Raw genomic sequence first — 18938 nt, forward strand, 5'->3', positions numbered from 1 at the left:
TGAAAGGCAATGTCTTTATTTTGCTTAACAGTAGCATAGCTAACAGCATTGTAAAGTAAAACAAGCATCAGCTTGGTCAAACAATATATGAAAATGTGTTCCATAGGTAACATAGTCTCTACTAATAAGGGTGTGATCTTATCTTATAAGTCTTCTTATAAAAGGGAATTCTATTAAGTTTCTTTCTAATCCATTTCATTACATTTTAAGATTTTGCAATACGTCAAGAATGTCCATTTAGATACTCGACTAGAGAAATAATATACATAAACCTTTAAAAGACAGATGATTTAATAAGAGCACAAAGTAATAAAAACATCCCACTCAATCCGACTGAAGATGCAACTCTTTAAATTTAAACATGAGTATGCCATTACCAAATGATACAGTATCTGCATTACAAAGAGAAAGACACTAAACGGTCCCACGATTGATCTAAAGACCCGCTGGCTGTAATAATAATACATCCTCCAACTCATTTTAGTGTGCTTAGCCAAAGTAAATTCATGTCCAGAAGTACCACCTGAAGACAAACAGACCACACCACTGCATATGCTAATCAATGTTGGTTGACTTCAACAAGTCTGATCTTAAGTGGTGCTGCTGAGATGTGTGAATCTGAAAACACAAAAGCACAGAAGGTTTACAACAAATTTGTGTCTTTATCATTACAATCACTAAATAAACGTCTCAAGAATAAACATCCCTGCAGATTGCACAAAGAGACAAGACGGGGGCTGGAAAAAAAAAACGACATAATTTTCTCTTCTAAGAGAGATGAATGTACAGTAAAAGGTAACTTTCAAATCTGCTAACAGATTCCTAATATTGTCAGTTTACAATAGCAGTTTGGCACTGCACATCGGACATCTATCTCCATGAACCTTCACACACTGACAGAGGGTTTTTTTCTTTTCAGGACTGTTCAGCTCTGGAACAAAATAACCTTACAGACCTCCTTCATATGTTAAGCTTTATATGTTGTATCATTCTCCTTTCATATTCTCAACAGGGCTAAGAATGGCTTTTTTCGAAAGCCAGCGACCTCAGTGAAACGGTCTTCCGGAAGTTTCTTCAGAGTTGGAAATGGCTGATTCATCTGGTCCGTCATGACTTTCTCCCACAGCAGGGCAATGAGAGAATATTGCCTCTAGCTTACTCATCCGCCTGCAGCATCTCCTCGATCTCCTTGTCCCAGTTGTCATCTCTGTTCTCGGCGTCAGCTACCACCTCGTATTCTTGGAGCTCCTGTTGGAGCTCGCGTTCCCAATCAGCCGTCTCCTCTGAAACCAGAAAAGGCAAAATGGACTTTAGAATAGACTCTCTAGGATTATGTCGATCATATTTTTTGAGCATCATAACCCATGTGAGATAGAGATCAACTCTCCACCCTTTAACAGGAGTTGAGACCTAGCCTACATCCGAGTTCTCCATATGCAATGCATTAGCTAGAATACTATCAATATGTTTTATTGCTAAACAAACTAATTGACTCAGGGTGGGAAGGAAATGGTTGCCTTCAAGGACCAACAAGCTTAGATAAGCTTATGTAGAATACAATGTTGATCTAGCTACTAATAGGCCTTGACATTCTACAAAGAGTAGGTGTAATTACTGAAGAAGCTTCAACTCAACCATCATTAGCAAATAACAAGGTTCATGTGTTTTCCTTTACTTTGTACGCCTTCAACACTTAACCACCACCTATGTGCCTCAGGAAGATCCAGAAAACATGCAACATGATGAGCTTACCATCCTGAGGAGCCGCCTCATCCTTCTTGTCCAGCACAAGTTGCTCCATCTCTTTCCTCAGGTCCTCCTGGTCAATGTTGCATGCATCAAAGGCATCACTCACAAACTCAGACACTCCTGGGCTGGTGGAAATTATCTCTTCTTCATCCTGTGGTGAAATGAGAGAGCATTATAACAGACGCAATATGAAGCCATTTCGCTGCTCTGCACTCAAACCAGCCGCAGCCTGTGGCATCCTACCTCATTTGACTTTGGCTTGGCGTTGATGGTAGTGGGAGGGGTTTTCGGTCTGATGGTTTCTGCAAAGAGAAGTGGAGCAGGCGTCATCACTTAAAAAGCAATTTAAAACTATGGCATTAACACTTTGTGTAACTGCAAAACAAGTTAGGAATGTCCCAGTTTTTCTGAGAACAGTTTTAATAAAATCCCAATACCTGGCATGTCTCCATCTGCGGTGTCTTCAGTCTTCTCTTCTTGGCGCTTCTCTGCAGCCTGCTGTTGGGCTGCCAACGCAGTGAGCTGAGCAGACTGCTTTATCAGTGACACACGGTAGAAGTAATTTCTCCAGAAGACCTCCTCCTTCACACTTTAAAGATTACAAGAGAATCTCCAATCAACACAACAGCACAGCAACAGCAGCTCTGCTCCACAAAGAGTAGAAGTAGCAGGCAAATGCATAGTGTCCCAGACAAAGCAAACACTGCTCCATATCTTGATAAATGCATTATTCATTGTATAGGACATTATTTTCAACTGGTCAACAGATAAAGCAAGGTCATCACTGGTTCCATTATCAGGTAGGACACGTGATAATCTACTGTCACGACAACCGATAACTGAAATGTAAATAACTAAATGTTAAAGTTTGCTGTCTTTTATGGCACCCAACAGGTTATTACATTATCACAAAAATATTCTACTCTAAATGAGAACTCACTGTTTGGGGACAAGATCAAAGCGCATCCGATTCAACAGTTCATCTTCTTGCAGCATCACCAAGGCAACAGGGAACATCTGATCAAACTCAAAATGAAACTGAACCCCAGCAGGGGGATCCCTCAAGAAATTCCTCTTGTCCTGCAATGATTTGACACAGAGTTCACACAACATATATAAATATATCAATCATCATCAAGCTTGACCAAATACTTACAGCTGATAAGGCCAATATTTGCTGCTGAATGGTTTCCTCCTCATTGTAACCAACCCACGGTGGAACAGCAACATCTAACATTGAGAGATACACACACACATACAGTACATACAGTACAAGTCCGGTTTATTGATAAACCCCTTTAAACAACACCAGTTGACCAAAGTGCTATGCAATCAAAAGCTCAGGACCAAGATGTATACATATGGTTAACAACAGGTTCTTTGTTGAGGAATTCTTTGAATGTCTCACCACTCCTTTTTGCATTCTTCTCTTGGACAAACTTCTGTTGCTCTTTTTGAAAGTCTCCCAGTATGGTCTGTAACAATCAAAAGCCACCGACGTGAATACAGGACATGTATATTTACAGTTAATATAATAATTCGAGCAACATCTCCAAAGACAACAATAAAGGAAACATTAGGTTACCTTATCAATAATGCCATCAATGTTCCCCTCTTCTACACTTTTCTTGATCGTCTGAGCTGTCTCCGCTACAGACTCAGTTATTTTCTTGGTTGCACTGCTGGCAAAGTTGAGAATGTAACCTGAACAGCAAGAAAAAAATCAGACTCAAGTAAACAATGCTAACATGAATTCGATAGCTAGTCTAGTTATTACTTCGGGAGCTATCCTGTTTAGGTCAAAGTCGGTTATGGTTATGGGATTTGGCAAACGCCTTTGTCCAAACCGACACACAAATACAAAAACAACATAATATTTAAAAGTCGGTCTGTCCGTAAAAGCTAGCAAGTGACTGAACAGCGTACAACGTCGATGACAAATGTCCCTTCTACAATCTAAAGCAAACGTGAACAATGTCAAAGCAGACAAAGTAGGCTACCATCGCAGGTTGAGCCTAGCCAGGTAACGCTACCTTTCATAAGAGTTTAACGTTATCGTTTGTTCGCTGGCAGCTAACTTGCTGAAACAGATTTGTGGCGTTAGCTATCCCCAGGTCGCTAGCTAGCTAGCCAACTTCCATTTTCAGACAGTTGAAGAAATACATTTTGCATAGTCAACTTTATAAAACAAATATAAAAATTTTTTTTACTTACCACTAAACCCCTTTGTTTGTTGCAAGAGTTGTTGGTCACCGTTTTCCCCTTCCTCGTCTAACGTTACATTTGCTTTTTCCTTGTTTACCTCGCTGTCCAGCACATCAGGTGAAGTTTCTCTCTCTTTTTCGACAACATCAGTGGGTTGATCAACCCCTTCTGATGGTGTTGTGGCACCATCGAGGCCTAGCCACGTACCCCAACCTTTGAACATTTTGAGCTGAAAGGAGCTTGCTTTGGTTAGGAAAAACGCTACTGTTTTCACCAGACATACACCAACATTACGCCATGATCAGCTTTTTGTGGCAGCTAAACATCGAACGTCATCACCATTCACTTCCGCGTTTTCAGTCCATTTTGTTATTTGGACGCCTTTGCTCGCCGTCCCTCGGTTGCCATGAAAACGGCGTCCCTGCAGCAAAAATAAATAAATAAATAAATAAATAAATAAATAAATACATAAATAAAGTCATTTTTATCTATAAAGCGCATTTAACATGTACTTTACAATCCAAAGCGCTCCACACACAAGACATTGACACATAGTGCTAAAGACAAACGATGCTGGACGGAGCGGCGTAGAACTAGTCGCCAGCGTACCCGTGACATCAAGACATAAACAAACAATTTACAAAATAACAAGACACAAGACAGGTGCCGGACAGAGCGGCGTAATCGCCAGCGTACCTGTGACACCACACCAAGACATACACAAATAAACAGACAAATAGACAGTGACAGTAAAGCAAGCCTGTCTTTACAAAGACAGTATAGGCTTACAGAACAAGACCACATAAAACAAACGGACTCAGCGCACGCAGACGCATTTATCTAAATAAACTTACAACAACGTCAATAAACAGCAAGCAATTTACAACAATACAAGTAAAAATGTAACGTTAATTACGTCTCCATGGTCTGTTGTCCTCTCTGCCTTGGTCACTGAACTGTGGTCGTGACAGAAAACCAACTTGACCAAGATTTCCAGAGACGTGCACAGATGACTTCAGTTGTTTTAATTACGTCGAAAAAGCTTTCAAGTTGCTAAGGTTAGCAGGTGATAAACAAACAGGCGGTAACAGGTGTTTCGGACACCCTTGAAAATTGCCCTCATGCAATATGTTGTATTTCGGAACCGATAGGTGGCGCCAATGCTTTTAACACAATTGATGTCCTTTCCAAATGGAATTATGTTACGTTCTCAGGTACTCTCCCCATCCGCGCCTCTACTGGCCAATGCAGGTTGTTGGCTGAACGGGACGTGTAATCTAGTGCAGATGAGCCTCTAGTAACAAGTTGCTCGGCTCCCCCCGCTTGCTTGCTCCTGTGTTGCCAAGTCTATTCAGCGGAAAAAAAGGATTTATCGATACGTGAGACACGAGGAATGGACTCTTTGAACCAACGCTTGCGCTGACAGAGCGAGTTCCAGAATAACTTTGGGTGACTGAATCATTCTAACTCCCGTGTCTTCTTTCTCGTTTTTGGATAAAGGAGTTTGTTTCTATTATTAAGATGACCGGGGAAACGCGATTGGTGCTGTGGTAACGTTACACACCATTAATTGCCTTTGGGTAACGTTGCCGGCTAGGTTATTACATTCATTTTACTGGAAGTTGAGTGTATGATGTACGTAGTTTGTATTAATTTGGAATAATGGGAACTGTGTAACGTTAAGTGTCCTTATCATCAAGCGTCAAGAACTTTGCTAACTAGCAACTGTTAGCAACTTGCTAGCCAACTATACTAGCTGACTGATGCATTTAGCTAGAAGTACAGCTTCCATACCAGTTTAAAGGTTGAAGTAACTTTATTTCAATTACTATTAAGTCGTTTGGCAGACACAAGATTTGGTCTGGAACTCGTAATTTTCAGTTGAGATTATTTGGTGTGTGAGTCAGCTCAATTGGTTTCAATTTGCCTAAGGGATTGATGAGCTGCTGAGAGTGTGATAACCTATTGAGTTAAACATGGCTCCTAATGGATTTAAGGGGGAGTAAGGCTGGAGAAAGCAGCTTGACTCGGCACTTGGTTGGCAGTAGGTCACAACAGAAAAGAGATGGGGTCCTTTACCCCCTCAAGCCGACAACATGTTGCATTTAATTCTCTATTTTAAGAGCATTAAGGGTCTGGATTGTGAACAGGTGTTAACACAGCAGTAACCAAAAGTAAATGCTACAGCGTGTGTACTACGAGAGGAAATACGTCCAGTTGCAGTTAGCTGGGAAATAGGTTTTCCTGTCATTTTGTGTATCAGTGTGGATGTTTAGCCATTTTGAGAGTCTGAGCTGCCATAAAAAACAATGGAAACCGTAGAACACAGGATAGAGAAGCAGTTTGTAGGCAGGGATCCCAACCACTTGCGGGAACCTGAGAGATACAGTTTGGACCAGAGAAATGTCGATGGAGAAGGATGGAGGCTGGTGGATGTGCTCCTCACTGGAGGGGCACCATGGGGTTTTACCCTCAGGGGAGGACAGGAACATCACGAACCTCTTCTCATAACTAAGGTAGGCCAGTGAATAAACACCAAAACACTATCAAACTCTGATTAGATTGAATATGTCTGCTTTGTATTTGTGTGTGTGTGCAAAAGGGGGATGGGGTGGTGGTAAGGAATGTAGACTGTTGCTTTTAATTTGCTTTAAAGACAGTCCACAGATATGTCTTAAGTCATCTTCCTTTGACTTGGGTCTGATGGGAAATAAATCACGCCAGATAGTTGCCTGGTTTCAGTGTTTACAAACGTACAATCCTGCATGACTTGTTGGATTTGATGTTACATCTGAGAAACATGGGGAAGCTTCAGTAACCACTAAAATCAGTTTTTTTTTTCACAACAGTGGAAATGACACCACTTTTGCCAGGCTGTAGTGTGACATGGATCTTAACTGACTCAGGGGCCTATTTTTGTGTCTGTTTGGAGAAACAGGAACATTGATAAGAACTGAAGAGCATAGCCTAATGTAAACAAACGTGACTTCATGTGTTATTTCACACATGACACACACCTACAGTGTACGGTTATCAGTTAGCCTATGTTTTAATTGGCATCCTTGCAAAAATATCCTGTCTCATTTGAGCCATTGCCACACTTAAAATCCATTCAATATGATAGTTAGTAATACAAATACTATATTATACCTTTACATAAAATGTTTCAGCCTGTCATATTACATGAAAATCATTTTTTTTGCAAAGGCTTGAATTGTAAAACTTCAAATATTCTTCTCTGCATGCACATTCTGTTAACTAGAAGCATCTGGACTCGCTCAACTCTGCCATCGTAAAAGCATCAATATTGGCTTGCAGATCTAAAGACTTGTCAGTAAAACCACGGGGGGTAAACCTATGGGGTAAACACATTGCCATCCTTAACTGACATGGCAATAGCTGAAAGTCACTGACAGTTTGCAACAAAGAAACATTTAACAGCTGCTTGAAGTTGCTGTCTAAAGCAGCAGAACATAGCCTAACCACGTGCACACATTTTCCATGTTTGTTTAAAGAAAGAAACAAGAAAATGAATCTTCATCCCACCTGACCATAACTTACTATGTAGATTTGGTCTACTGTGTGATCTCCTCATCTTCATCTAGATACTCATTCTCCAGTAGCCTGGTTGCTATGGGCACAGCTGACCATGACCATGTCTTTATTTCTCAGCTAGGCAAATGTTTGTGTACACGCTGATGAAAGAGGCTGAACTTGAACCACAAACACTATAAAGAATCTTCTTAATAACAGGACATTGTAGACATTTTACACTTCCCAAGCAGCGGGGTGTGAAAGTGAAACAGGGCTTCCCAACTCTTCTCTCTCTCTCTCTCTCCCCACTCCTCATTAAACACCCTGAAGTCTCCTGTTTATCTCCATGATGTCATTTATTTGGCCCCCGCCTCCATAAACCTGCTCCATCGCAGCTGCTGATTGGCGGCAATGCCACTCCTCTCACCTCATTAGTCTAGCGCACTGTAAACCTGTTGCAGGATCAAACGCGACCCAACACAGCCTAGCCCGACCCTGTCACACACACACACACACACACACGGGCCTCCGGTGTGTCTTCACTACCCTGAGGGAGCGCTGAGGCACGGATCCCACACTGAACTCCCGTGGTCGCTTCCATGTTCCTGCCAAATGGCTAGCATTCCATATTATGTGCCAGATGTGCATGTTCAGACTAGCCTTAATGGGTAATATAGGCTGTCTGTTACATAGTGGGAACACACCTATTTAAAAATGAGCTATCCCATTTATGTAACCATGCCATGAATGAAACAATCAACAGCATTTCAATATCACCTCAAACTAATATGCTTCTTTCCTTCTTGAGGTGCGTCTCCACCTTAACTTTGTATAGAGCAAAAATATCTCATGACAGATGAAAATATGTCTCCCCGAACAAGATTGTGTGAAAGCTGCATACGGTGTGGTACTGATGGAGCAGGTACTGTTTAGGAATACTAACCTTACCGTTCATCTGTGTGCTCAAACTTTAATGAAGGCTATTTGTAACTCTATGATGTGTATTTTAGATTTCCTCACAAATAACATAGATAAAATAAATGGTAAATAAAATAAAATGTATGTCTCAAATATATGTTCTGTTAGCCAATGTTGTCTGTAAAGCTGGTCATCTCTTCTCTGCCTTCTCCTGCCAAACCTATTTTGACAATAATGACCCAAGATCCAGTAGATTTAAAACATAATTTATTATTAATTATTTCCAATACAAATCTTCTCACCCTTCCAGTTATTTCCTTCCCTTCTTCTCCTCCCACACTTACTCCATATTGCCAAGCACAATGATCATTAACCAAAAGCTAATATAGCACTTATCACCTGACTAGAACTGACACTTGACTCTATGAAATTAACACACAATAATAACACTCACTGATGCACTAACATGTTCTTATCATACTCTACCTCTAAATTGTTTACCGTGTTGTGAGTCGATTTGGTTAAAAAGCGTCAGCCAAATGTAATGTAATAGAATGGCCATGGAAATGGCCTTTAACTTTGAAGAGCTAAACTAGTGTTTCTTTCATCAATATGTTTTTTTTTTTTGACACAACATAAAAACTGACTGAAACTGTGGTGAAATTCTCCTTGAAACCCCCTGCTGAGCGCTTGGGAATGTTCTCTGATGGGGTTAATGATGATCAAGGCGACATGGAGAAGTGGGGATTAAACTTGGCCTTGGTCGACTCATTGTTGCAGCGGTGGGTGAAGGTTGCCTCAGACACCCTGTGTGTGTGTGAGTCATCCTTCTCTCAACTGCTTGGCATGTCTTTTTGGGATTGGAAGCCAGGCCAAACGAAACTCCGCTGTGTGTATTCTGTGGGTTAATGATAAACCACCAATGACCTTGCTTGGGAGATTTGGTGGGTCACACCAGCTCTCCTCTTTGCATTCGGAATTTGCTTGTTGTGTTTGCAGGTGACCAGACTTAGTCCAAGGTCCACCCCTCTTGGGCATTTGCGAGCGGTTGCGTTGGTTGGTGAGCTTGTGGTGTACTCCAGTAGCAAACAACCAACCCCCCCCCCCTTTCTCTAAATCATTCATGCTCTTGTTGTGGGATGGAGGCAGACATGTGACGCGAATGAGCAGAATTCTTGCCATTGGTAAGATCTTTAAGGAGCTCTTAGGTCACGCCGTCCAGTTTTCTGGGTAGTTAATGTGAACAGCTCGGCGGGAGTCCACCCTGAGTGGGGGCACTTGCGTTGTTTGCTGGCAGTCTGATAGCAGCGCTCGAGGGGGGAAACTTGGCACAATTACAGATCTCCAGGGGACATTGTCACACCTCAGTGATCGGTAAGATGATTAATGTCGCACTTTTTTGGTCTAAGGCAACCTCCATGTGTTCAGTGTTTAATTGTATTTTAGACTTTGACCAGTTTTTTTAGTCTTTGATTTTATGCAATGTTATAGGGGGGGAAAGTACATTTAAACTACAAAGACAGACTACCTATAAACAGCCTACTTTGTTGCATAGAAAGCCAATAGGAAAGATCAAATATGGTCATCTGGCAAAACATGAGGTCACTGCATGTCATTCCAGATGCCAGTGCCCTTACTGCAGAGTATATTAAATGAGCCTTTCATTTAAGACGGAAGTCTGTCAGCCTCTGTTGCTTCAAGTGCATGCTTTATCACAGCACGCTTTAAATGCTGACTTGATCACTAATGATTTCCTTTTGTTGCAACTGTTGTAATGTACAGGATAATTGAATCCATGATCTTGCCCTTACTTTGCCCCAAACCAAGGTTGGTATGCATGTGGTTAAGTCAGGGAGTGTAGACCCAACATGTTGTTAGTGAGATGTCATAGGGTCATGTAACAGTTGACTCCTTGGATCTAGTTCATAGGCTATTGCTTTACAGGAGTCTTTGTAGATAAAGTATTGAACAAGCTTGTATTTTATGCAAGTTTTTAAAGGTAGGGCTTTTAAAATTGGATCCACATGTCACTGGTAGACATGGTTAGCATTTGAAACATGGCCATTGCTGACATGCCTAAATCTTCTCTTTATAGGACTGAGTCTCTGAGCTTCTATCTTGCCCACCTGCTCACTTGTTGCCTCTCCTTCCTTCCTTCTTCCTTCCTTCCCTTGGTCCCTTGCTCCCTTCCCCCTCCCTCCAAGTGATTTTTTTTTGTGATTGTTCTGGATGCTTTCTGGAGGTGGCTGGCAGTGCCAGGAGCTGGAAAGGAATGCTGGAGTCTCGTCGGATTCTCCAAATTTACTGAATTATTCCTGACAGCCTCAAGCCTGTCGGAATGGCATGATGCAGCATCTGGGATAAATTTAGCCAGGATTAGAGAACCTGGTCTTCTTTAGGCCGTGCTGAGAGTACAGTCTTTCAGCTCCGGAGGGAAGGATGGGGCCCTGGCTTTGTAGTGAAACCAACAAAGGAGCAGGCAGAGTATATTGGATTTATTTCTGGGACTTTAGATGGTTTATTTAGAAATGGTGGCTGCGTAAAACAGTACAGGGATCCCACACTATTGCGAACAATAAAACAATGTACGACGCTGACAATGAGCTCCTTTAAACAACTTCCATGTACACTGTAAACGGAAGTTAGTGAGTCATAATGTGTGCAGATGAATGTGAGCTGGCAGTTTCCTATCACCTGGCTCAACACACAAGGTTGATGTTGAGTGGACATAACTGCCAAAGACGAGAGAGCTTGGACATTGTGAATATTAAGAGTTGTCAATCTAGTTGTCAAAATATTATTAAGGTTTCTTTGCCATCATCAGGCAGTGCTCCAGAGTGCGACCAATTTGGTCGCATATGCGACCTAATTTTTCAAAAGTGCGACTAAAAAAAATCGGAGGTCGCACCGGTGCAACCAGCTATTCGAGAGAGGAATAAGTGTCCGCATTGAAACTCTACCTTTGGTTCAATAACAGACACATATTTGGCCAATATCGTGATTTAAACAAATCACAGATAGTGAAGGGCGGGACCTCCCCTCTGATTGGCCGTGGCCCAGTGCCTGTGTGTAAATTTGAAAATGCGTGTGCTGCAGAGAGAGAGAGAGGGAGGTCAGAGACCCGTCAGATAAACAGAGGATGTAGTTGCATTACAGTGTGGTCACATAGGCCGAGATAAATGTCCCCTCTCCCCACTGCCTTTCAGCAGCTGGCAGCAGCAAACCGATCAGACGAGCCCGAGATGATGATCAAGTTTATCGTTGCCTACGATAGGCCTAGTGAAACTTCCCTTCACCAAGTTCAGTCCGAAATAATTATTCACCAGAAATATAGTTTGAACGTAAACCCGGTACATGAATGCCACTTGCGCCAAATGTATAGGAGTCGTTGCAGATGAAAAGATGTCTTAAAATTGCGAACAATGCATACAAGGCCTTCGCGAACGACAGAGATACAGATATCGCCGAAAAGGAGTGCGTCATTGACCGCAGTTACATGCAGGGAGTAACCCGGTTTTCAACAGCAATATTCGTTTTGCGCGAGAGTTGTGTAAACTCATTCTGATGGCATCAATCAATTTAATCCGGTATTTGGCGCAAACCGAACATCGCTGCTACATTTAAAGCCCGAATATTCCATGCATGTATACAGTGGTCATTGTGTACGGTGAATTGAATGGACACATTTAGATCGAGCATGACAAGTCATTGCAATAGCCTATAATAATAGGCCTACCATTTCGTTACTGCATTAACCATATTCTTATTGAAAATTTAAAAATACTAAAATTAAAAAGTAAATTGCATTGTGGGGCTGTCAAATGATTATTGCAATCATCATTGCAAAATCACATAAAAATTCCCCTAGGCTACTTGGAACATCTCTTTAAATTGTGCTCAAATACATTTCTATGGAAGATGCTAGCATGGCGAGCTGGTTTAGCCAAGGCCTAAAGATTATGAAGGATAGTATGTAAAACATTGAGCCATGAGATGTGCAGTTTGAAGCCCTTAAAGACATGCACTGTTAATTTACTCACTGTTATTTTTATTTAATACATCTTGAGATGTTTTAAGTTTAAATTTTAGCTCAGTGAAGCACTTAAAGCACCAACACTTCATTAAGTTACTTTTCTTGTAGAATTGTAAATCATAAGTCATAGGACAACCTATATAGGACAGTAATTAAGGGAAAAAAGTGAACCTGCTGCGGTGTTAAATGTGATGTGGTTGAAAATTTGGGTGCACCTAACTTTTGTGCTGGTGCACCTAAGAAAAAAAGTTAGGCGCACCAGTGCAACCAGTGCAAAAAGTTAGTCTGGAGCCCTGTCAGGGTTTCTTTTTCTTTCAAATTTCAATCACGTAATCTGAACAGAGGGCTACTTCTCATTATTTTGTTTGTTTATATTATTTATATTAATTTGATCTTTACTGGGTCTTGACCCAAGATGTGACTGGTGCAAGCATGTGGGCCAAGCATGTGGGCCCTTTCAGGCCACAGGCGTGATCATGTGTTTGCATTCCCGCTTTGTTTTTTGTGTTTGTGTCCGTGCGAGGGCTTGCATGTGTGATGTCTCTGGCACAGAGCTTATATGTCCTTTGTCTCAGGGTCCCATTACCTCTATGTGCCTGACCATGCGTGGCCGCAGCTCTATGGGACTGGTGCAGCAGACAGGGCCGGAGCAGCACACAGGCTCCCCTCTCCCCAAGCAGTGCCAAAATCACAGGCTTTGTTTGTTATTGCCTCGTTTTTTTACGGGCCTTCTGGAGCACCAGTGAAAGAAAAATAAATGTTCAGGAGATAGCCGGACCACTGAATAGCTCCATTTAAACACAAAGAGAGCAAAATGTTTAAAAAGTGCGAGAGTAAGAACCTGGAACTAATTAAAATTCTCAGCATTCTTGTCATACCAAGAGTTTTGCCAAAGGTCTTCATCGACTTTATTTAAATCCTCCCCCCGTTTCAATAAACCCAAATAATCCTGTTTTACACTGCACGCACCTTGTATGCTGGCTTTGCAGGACTACATGTCTTTTTGTTTTCTCATAAATGCTTTCATTTGTGTTTTGGTATTTCAAAACCAACGGCAACTTCCAAAGCAGCGTGCTCCCTCTTGTTTAGTCTCCCTATGAGAAAGAAAAAGGTCCTTATGCCGGAGTAAGACATGAGGAGAAATGTTACTTTCTTCTCCAGGCTTGCTCACAGTGGAAAGAAGTAGACTAGTGGCGGAAGTACGTTTTGTGTATTTTTTCTTACCATAGCTTACTGCTCTTTGCAGTATGTGTTCAACCTTTGGCAAACCTCTTCTTACTTGCATGATGATGTGCTAAGTGGATAAGAAGGCCAATTCTCTTTTGTAAGTGATTTTAGTCACATCATTACTTCACTACACACACTTATTTGACGTGTACACACTCACAAAGATATAAACATAAACACACACACACACACACACACACACACACCGACACAGTGTCATACTCAACACTATTTCTACTCACCCACACTTCAAATGTTTAGACTTCCCCCAAGCAGGAATCTGTTTGTGTATGTTGGGTGGGGTAAGTGAATAGTTCAAGGTCTGCAGTGTTTTTGTGCCTTAAAAAATCTAGTAGGGAAGAGGAATGCAGAGGCTTATTTACTATTACGTATATTCATTTTAAACAGACTGTTACAGGCTGAGGCCATTCTTCGTTTGACAAGTGCTCCTTAAAGGGCTTGAATCCTACGTCTTAATGGGGTTTACAGAATAAGACCATGAGGCATAGCCTGTGGTTTAAAGGAGTGGTTGTGGCTACTGCATTTATGGCCAGGCAGCTGTCTAACACATTCACCCTGTTGATGGTAGCTTTACTTGTTAGACATTTTTGAGGTGTAGTAAATGGCACAGCTGTTTGTAGGTGGTTGCCTACTTCTGAGGATGGAGTCAAGGCCCTACTGACTGCCATGATGAGTTGAATAGCTTTAGCTGATGAATGTTGCTACATACACATGGTTAGTCTGGTTTCTCTGTTGGGTTTGTATAAAGCATAATAGTGTTGCCCTGGTCCTTGAGTTTATTGCTCAATAGGACAGAAATTTGCATATAGTCCTAATCTTGGTTCCGTAGGATAACTCATAATATTCCTTTTGGCCTTCAGAGAGAAACTGAGAGAGAGAAATTTCCCCTTGGGGATCAATAAAGTATCTATCTATCTATCTATCTATCTATCTATCTATCTAAGAGCTTTTTGACTGAAGCAGTGGCTTACCTATCAGAGAGAGTATTGTTTATTCTGTTCAACTTCTGTGTAGTTTTATCTTTTCATTTCTTTGGTACCTCTGAGATACCTGAATACGTGGAAAGACTTGTGAGATGTGTATAGATACAATACCAAAAAAACACTTTCTATTTATTTATTAGTATGATAAAACCATGGCGGTCATTTTTGGTGCAGGAGAGTACTTTGCACTGTGTTTCTTCATCCCTGGGGCAGAGGTGTGTGTTTACGATCATGCTCTACCTCTCCTTACTACCTCTCCTTACTCTCCGAACTCATCCATGGTGCATTGTTCGCTGATATGCTCATCGGAGAGAACATATGTCCTTGCTCTTGGTTCTGTACTGAAGATGTGGTTTTAAGGAAGGAATGCTCTGATCATGTCAGCTGTTAAAGCTACGATGAGTGAAGATATGTTTGCAGACTTACTATGAAGGCCACTACGATTCAGAAATGTTGTGTGGATTTTAATGTCTGCAAACTTGTTATCACAGAATGATGCCTGTTGGTAAAGGGACCCTGATACTCCATTTTCTGATGCGGCGCCTGCATAGCCTACTCTAAGCAGTCAGTGGGATGGAAGAATGGGCAGGCCCTACAGCTATGAGATTGACGTCCAGTCAGCAAAAGTGGAGAGGATGCCTGTCAGCAGAACACAACATTCTTGACCGCCACATCCTTCCTGGGCTGCCTACCACCATCTGCACAGCTCTCCCACAAGTCCCCCAATGGACACGACCGCGAGAAATTGAGGCAAACACTCGGCGGTGGACCTTTGAGCATTAGTTTCGCAGGAAGAGAAAGGAATGGGTGGTTGGTTGGTTTACAGGGCTTGAGGGTGGCGTGGGGATGCTCCGAGACATTTGAGCCCTCTTAAGGCTGAGCAGTGGGGAGGTAGGTGGAGAGGACTAATCCAAACCAAGACCACAAACCCCCTGTGGTCCGTGGAAGTGCTTGTGTTGCTGCCAAAAATTTGGCCTGCGTACGGCAAGCTCAGGACCCTCTCTCTACATGCGATGCTGCTCCGGCCCCTCTCTTTACATGCAATGCTGCACATCCTCCTTCTCCCTGATCTAACCCCCCCATGCACCAACTCGCTGTTAGGTAATACCTCCCCAACCCCTCTGTGGATAGGACAAAGCTCTCATAGTGGGGCCTGTGCATCGCTTGCTCTGTTGACTTTCCAAAGAAAATTTCCATTGTTCTAAGCCATTTCTTTTCTCACCACGGAGAGGGGAGATGCCAGAGGGGGGCATCTGTGGAAGGCCTGTTTTAAATTACCATCCAAGGTTATTTTAAGTGTGGCTTATTTAGGCATTCTGAAAGGTCTGGCATTTTTTTGCTTTTTGGGGTGGCTGTTATGGAACCGCAGCTCCGGATGTCACAGAGCCCTGCTGATTTTGAAATAATAAACGAGGAGAAAGACTACGCAAGCAACAACAAAACTATCTGCTGTTGTGCATTCTTTCTTGTTTTATTTGCTGTTTAAGAGGCTCTGCTGGCCTATGCACAGGGTACTTTTATCATCTGTTTGAAGAATAGCCTTAAAATAACCAGGTTGCTTTTGAGCTGTGCCATCCAGCCACCATGAAAGGCTTGATCCTGATAGGGTAAAATCCAAGTTCAGTTGCTGAAATAAAGCTGATGGTGACTTGTCAGTGATGGGTAAAACTACTTTTTAAGTGTCAAGAGTCTATGGTCAAAGTGTGCACATGACGCTTGACCAAGTCTTGCTTTCAAAGTCATCCCTCTCTACTGTGATAAGTTGTTCCTGCATTGTTCCTGCTATTTCCCAGAATTCCAGAGGCTGGACTCCTGATAAGCTCTTGCCCCGGCCTGTTACCACCTCATTTGTCATCAGCCCAAGGCCCCTAGTCTGGTGTAAAACCAAGATAGCACGTGAAGGAACAGCACGGTGCATTATTCATCGTCATTGGAATTTACGAAACTCGTGCCCCCACCACGTACCCCTCTGAACCAAGCCCACAACCCCCCACCCCCACCACCAGTTACCCTGCCCCAGCCACTGCACCCTACATCCGAAGGCTCTACCAAATCCACTCTTTATGAGGGAATAATGAAGACGGGATATGATTAAGCTGCCGCTAACAGGGTACTACTGCTAATCTGTGTGGGGGTTGAGCCCCAGGCTTCACTGCAGGAATCGATGGAAAGGTAGACATAACTCCAGACTTAAGTCATAGATAGAGAGCCCCCTCCCAGCTCCAATGTGTTAATCCCAAGATACCCTGTGACCTTAAGAGGTGAAGGTCAAGCACTTATCGTTGCAGTTGTAGGTGCAGAAAGTGGTTGTACTTGATGAAAGATGCATTTAGGCTAATCATTGATGCCATTTGAAGGGACCATGCACAGATTACCCGTCACAGTAGTTTTGTGTCTGTGTGTCTTCTTGTTTCTTTGTAGTTTTACTGAAACAAAGGGTGGCACCTTCCCTGTGGCGTTTTTATGGGCGCTATGGGGGAATGTTGTCTACATTTGAGCCAGCGTTCTCCTTGTAGCCCAGCTTGTGTACGTTTCCTGTTTGTTTAGATTCAGTGGGTCTTGGGATTATGGGATATTTTGAGATTGGTCCACACAGCAGTCAGTAGCTACGGAGCCCTAACCTCTCACCCATGGCTGCACGGCTGACCCCTCAGGTCAGACCCCCTCTCTGGGGGGTGCTGGGTCTCTGTGCCTCTGTGCCTCGTCGTGGAAACTTCATGAAGTTATGCACCCTTTTTTTGATTTGGAGTTCTGCTTAAGTGCCTCAACAAATTGCTAGGTTGAGGAGGGAGCGTTGGTGTCACGGTCCATTCCACCACACACACACACACACACACACACACACTCTGTTTTGTCAGGTGTCCCTGCCCAGTGGGTGTCCATGTTGTAGAGGCAGAGTAGTGTCCCTTCTCTCACCATGCAAACACAATGTGGTTTGTTTTACCTTCTCTTAGTATCACCGGTGGCCTCTTTGATACATTTTTAGACTTAAAGACTCCTTACAGACTCTCCTGGGTTTTTCCTATAAACAGTGCTACATTTAGCCTCATAATGGTTTACGGTTTTATGTTCGCAGAATCCCTAGATATTCTCCTGAGACTGTTGAATTTTCAAAGCGTGATGCAGAGAATTCAAGCTTATGGAGATGAATCACTTGAGACTGTTTGCCTGAATGTTTTCTCTTTGTTTACCGAGTGTAGAACAGCTCTGCAGCTGCATAAGTAACCCTGTCTTGTTTGTCATCTAAGGGATTAAGGTGGTTACTCTATAACCCATATGCCAGCTCCTCAGATGGATTAGTGTCGGTCCCGCCTCTGCTGACATGTGCCTTTGTTGCCAGCTATTAGTCGCTCTGATATTGCAGGTTGAGTGTTGAGTAGAGTGTGTGATTTAGCTGTGTGTGTGTGTGTAAGAGAGAGAAAGAGATGTGTGTTGTGTTTACTCTGTTGGGGGCAATGGGAGTTGAAGGAACCATGTATTGTTACCATACAATAAGTTTGTATTTCTAAATGTAGTGTATTTGTATGCTTGTTTGTATTTTGGTGTATGTTTTTAGATTTTTGTTTTCTGTGTGTGTGTGTGTGTGTGTGTGTGTGTGTGTGTGTGTGTGTGTGTGTGTGTGTGTGTGTGTGTGTGTGTGTGTGTGTGTGTGTGAAATCATTTCAATAAAGCGCATGTGGTTTTTGTATAACAGGTAGAGGAGGGTAGCAAGGCAGCAGCTGTCAGGCTCCAGGTTGGAGACGAGCTGGTCAACATCAACGACGTTCCCCTGAGCGGCTACCGGCAGGAGGCCATCTGCCTTGTCAAGGGATCCCACAAGACTCTCACGCTGGTGGTGAAAAGGTAATTTTATCACCACTCTGGCATGCACAAACACAACACACTCAACATACATACATAAATACATACATACTAGGCCTGCACGATAAATCGTTATAAAATCGCGATCTCGATTCACCCCTGTGCATGATATCATTTTTAAATGACTTCGATTCTCATTTAATTTTACTAGCCGACTGCATCACAAACGCTACTACTTTTTTGTGAGTTTTAAAGCGCTCCCAAGTGCTGCAAAGCTCTCCCTTCTCTCACAAAGTTCAGGGCTTCACCCTCAGCCAATGACAAAGCGCCTTTTACTCACGTGTTTCACTGGTGGAGCGAATACGGTCTTCGAGGCTGCAGCATCGTCGAACTAATGCGACAGGAAATAAACAAAATTTACTACTGTAATTTAGTTACTTTATTGGGTGACGAAGTAAGGTAACACA

General features: G+C 42.5%; 2 protein-coding genes across 3 annotated transcripts in view; one reads left to right on the plus strand and one right to left on the minus strand.

The window, feature by feature from the left end:
- Positions 1-4288, minus strand: syap1 (synapse associated protein 1). Its single transcript, XM_076278494.1, has 10 exons — positions 3964-4288; positions 3335-3453; positions 3158-3224; positions 2906-2979; positions 2690-2829; positions 2187-2338; positions 1993-2051; positions 1753-1900; positions 1160-1283; positions 1-618 (listed from the first exon to the last, which is right to left on the minus strand). Exons 1-10 carry the CDS (start codon positions 4175-4177, stop codon positions 591-593), a joined length of 1125 nt encoding a protein of 374 aa, XP_076134609.1. The 5' UTR covers positions 4178-4288; the 3' UTR covers positions 1-590.
- A 968-nt stretch (positions 4289-5256) lies between these two features.
- shroom2a (shroom family member 2a) overlaps positions 5257-18938 on the plus strand; it is a 45518-nt gene continuing 31836 nt past the window's right edge. For both annotated transcript variants that reach the window (XM_076278495.1, XM_076278496.1), the window contains exons 1-2: positions 5257-6470; positions 18365-18513. In XM_076278495.1, the coding sequence (XP_076134610.1) occupies positions 6264-6470; positions 18365-18513 (356 nt within the window). In that variant the 5' untranslated portion in view covers positions 5257-6263. The remainder of the gene's footprint in view (positions 6471-18364; positions 18514-18938) is intronic.

Source organism: Alosa pseudoharengus, unplaced genomic scaffold, assembly GCF_046254945.1.
Source record: "Alosa pseudoharengus isolate Yale_2024_CS ecotype anadromous, Long Island Sound unplaced genomic scaffold, YU_APseudo_1.1 YU_APseudo_1.1_scf_11, whole genome shotgun sequence".
Taxonomy (NCBI): Eukaryota; Metazoa; Chordata; class Actinopteri; order Clupeiformes; family Clupeidae; genus Alosa; species Alosa pseudoharengus.

Bases quoted from the DNA above. Each gene is read 5' to 3' on its own strand.
- syap1 (XM_076278494.1), bottom strand. From the start codon at position 4,177: ATGTTCAAAGGTTGGGGTACGTGGCTAGGCCTCGATGGTGCCACAACA. The intron at 1,901-1,992 runs GTAGGATGCCAC...ATTTCACCACAG, and splicing joins CCAAGCCAAAGTCAAATGAG to GATGAAGAAGAGATAATTTC. The intron at 619-1,159 runs GTAAGCTAGAGG...TTGTGTTTTCAG, and splicing joins GAGATGCTGCAGGCGGATGA to ATTCACACATCTCAGCAGCA.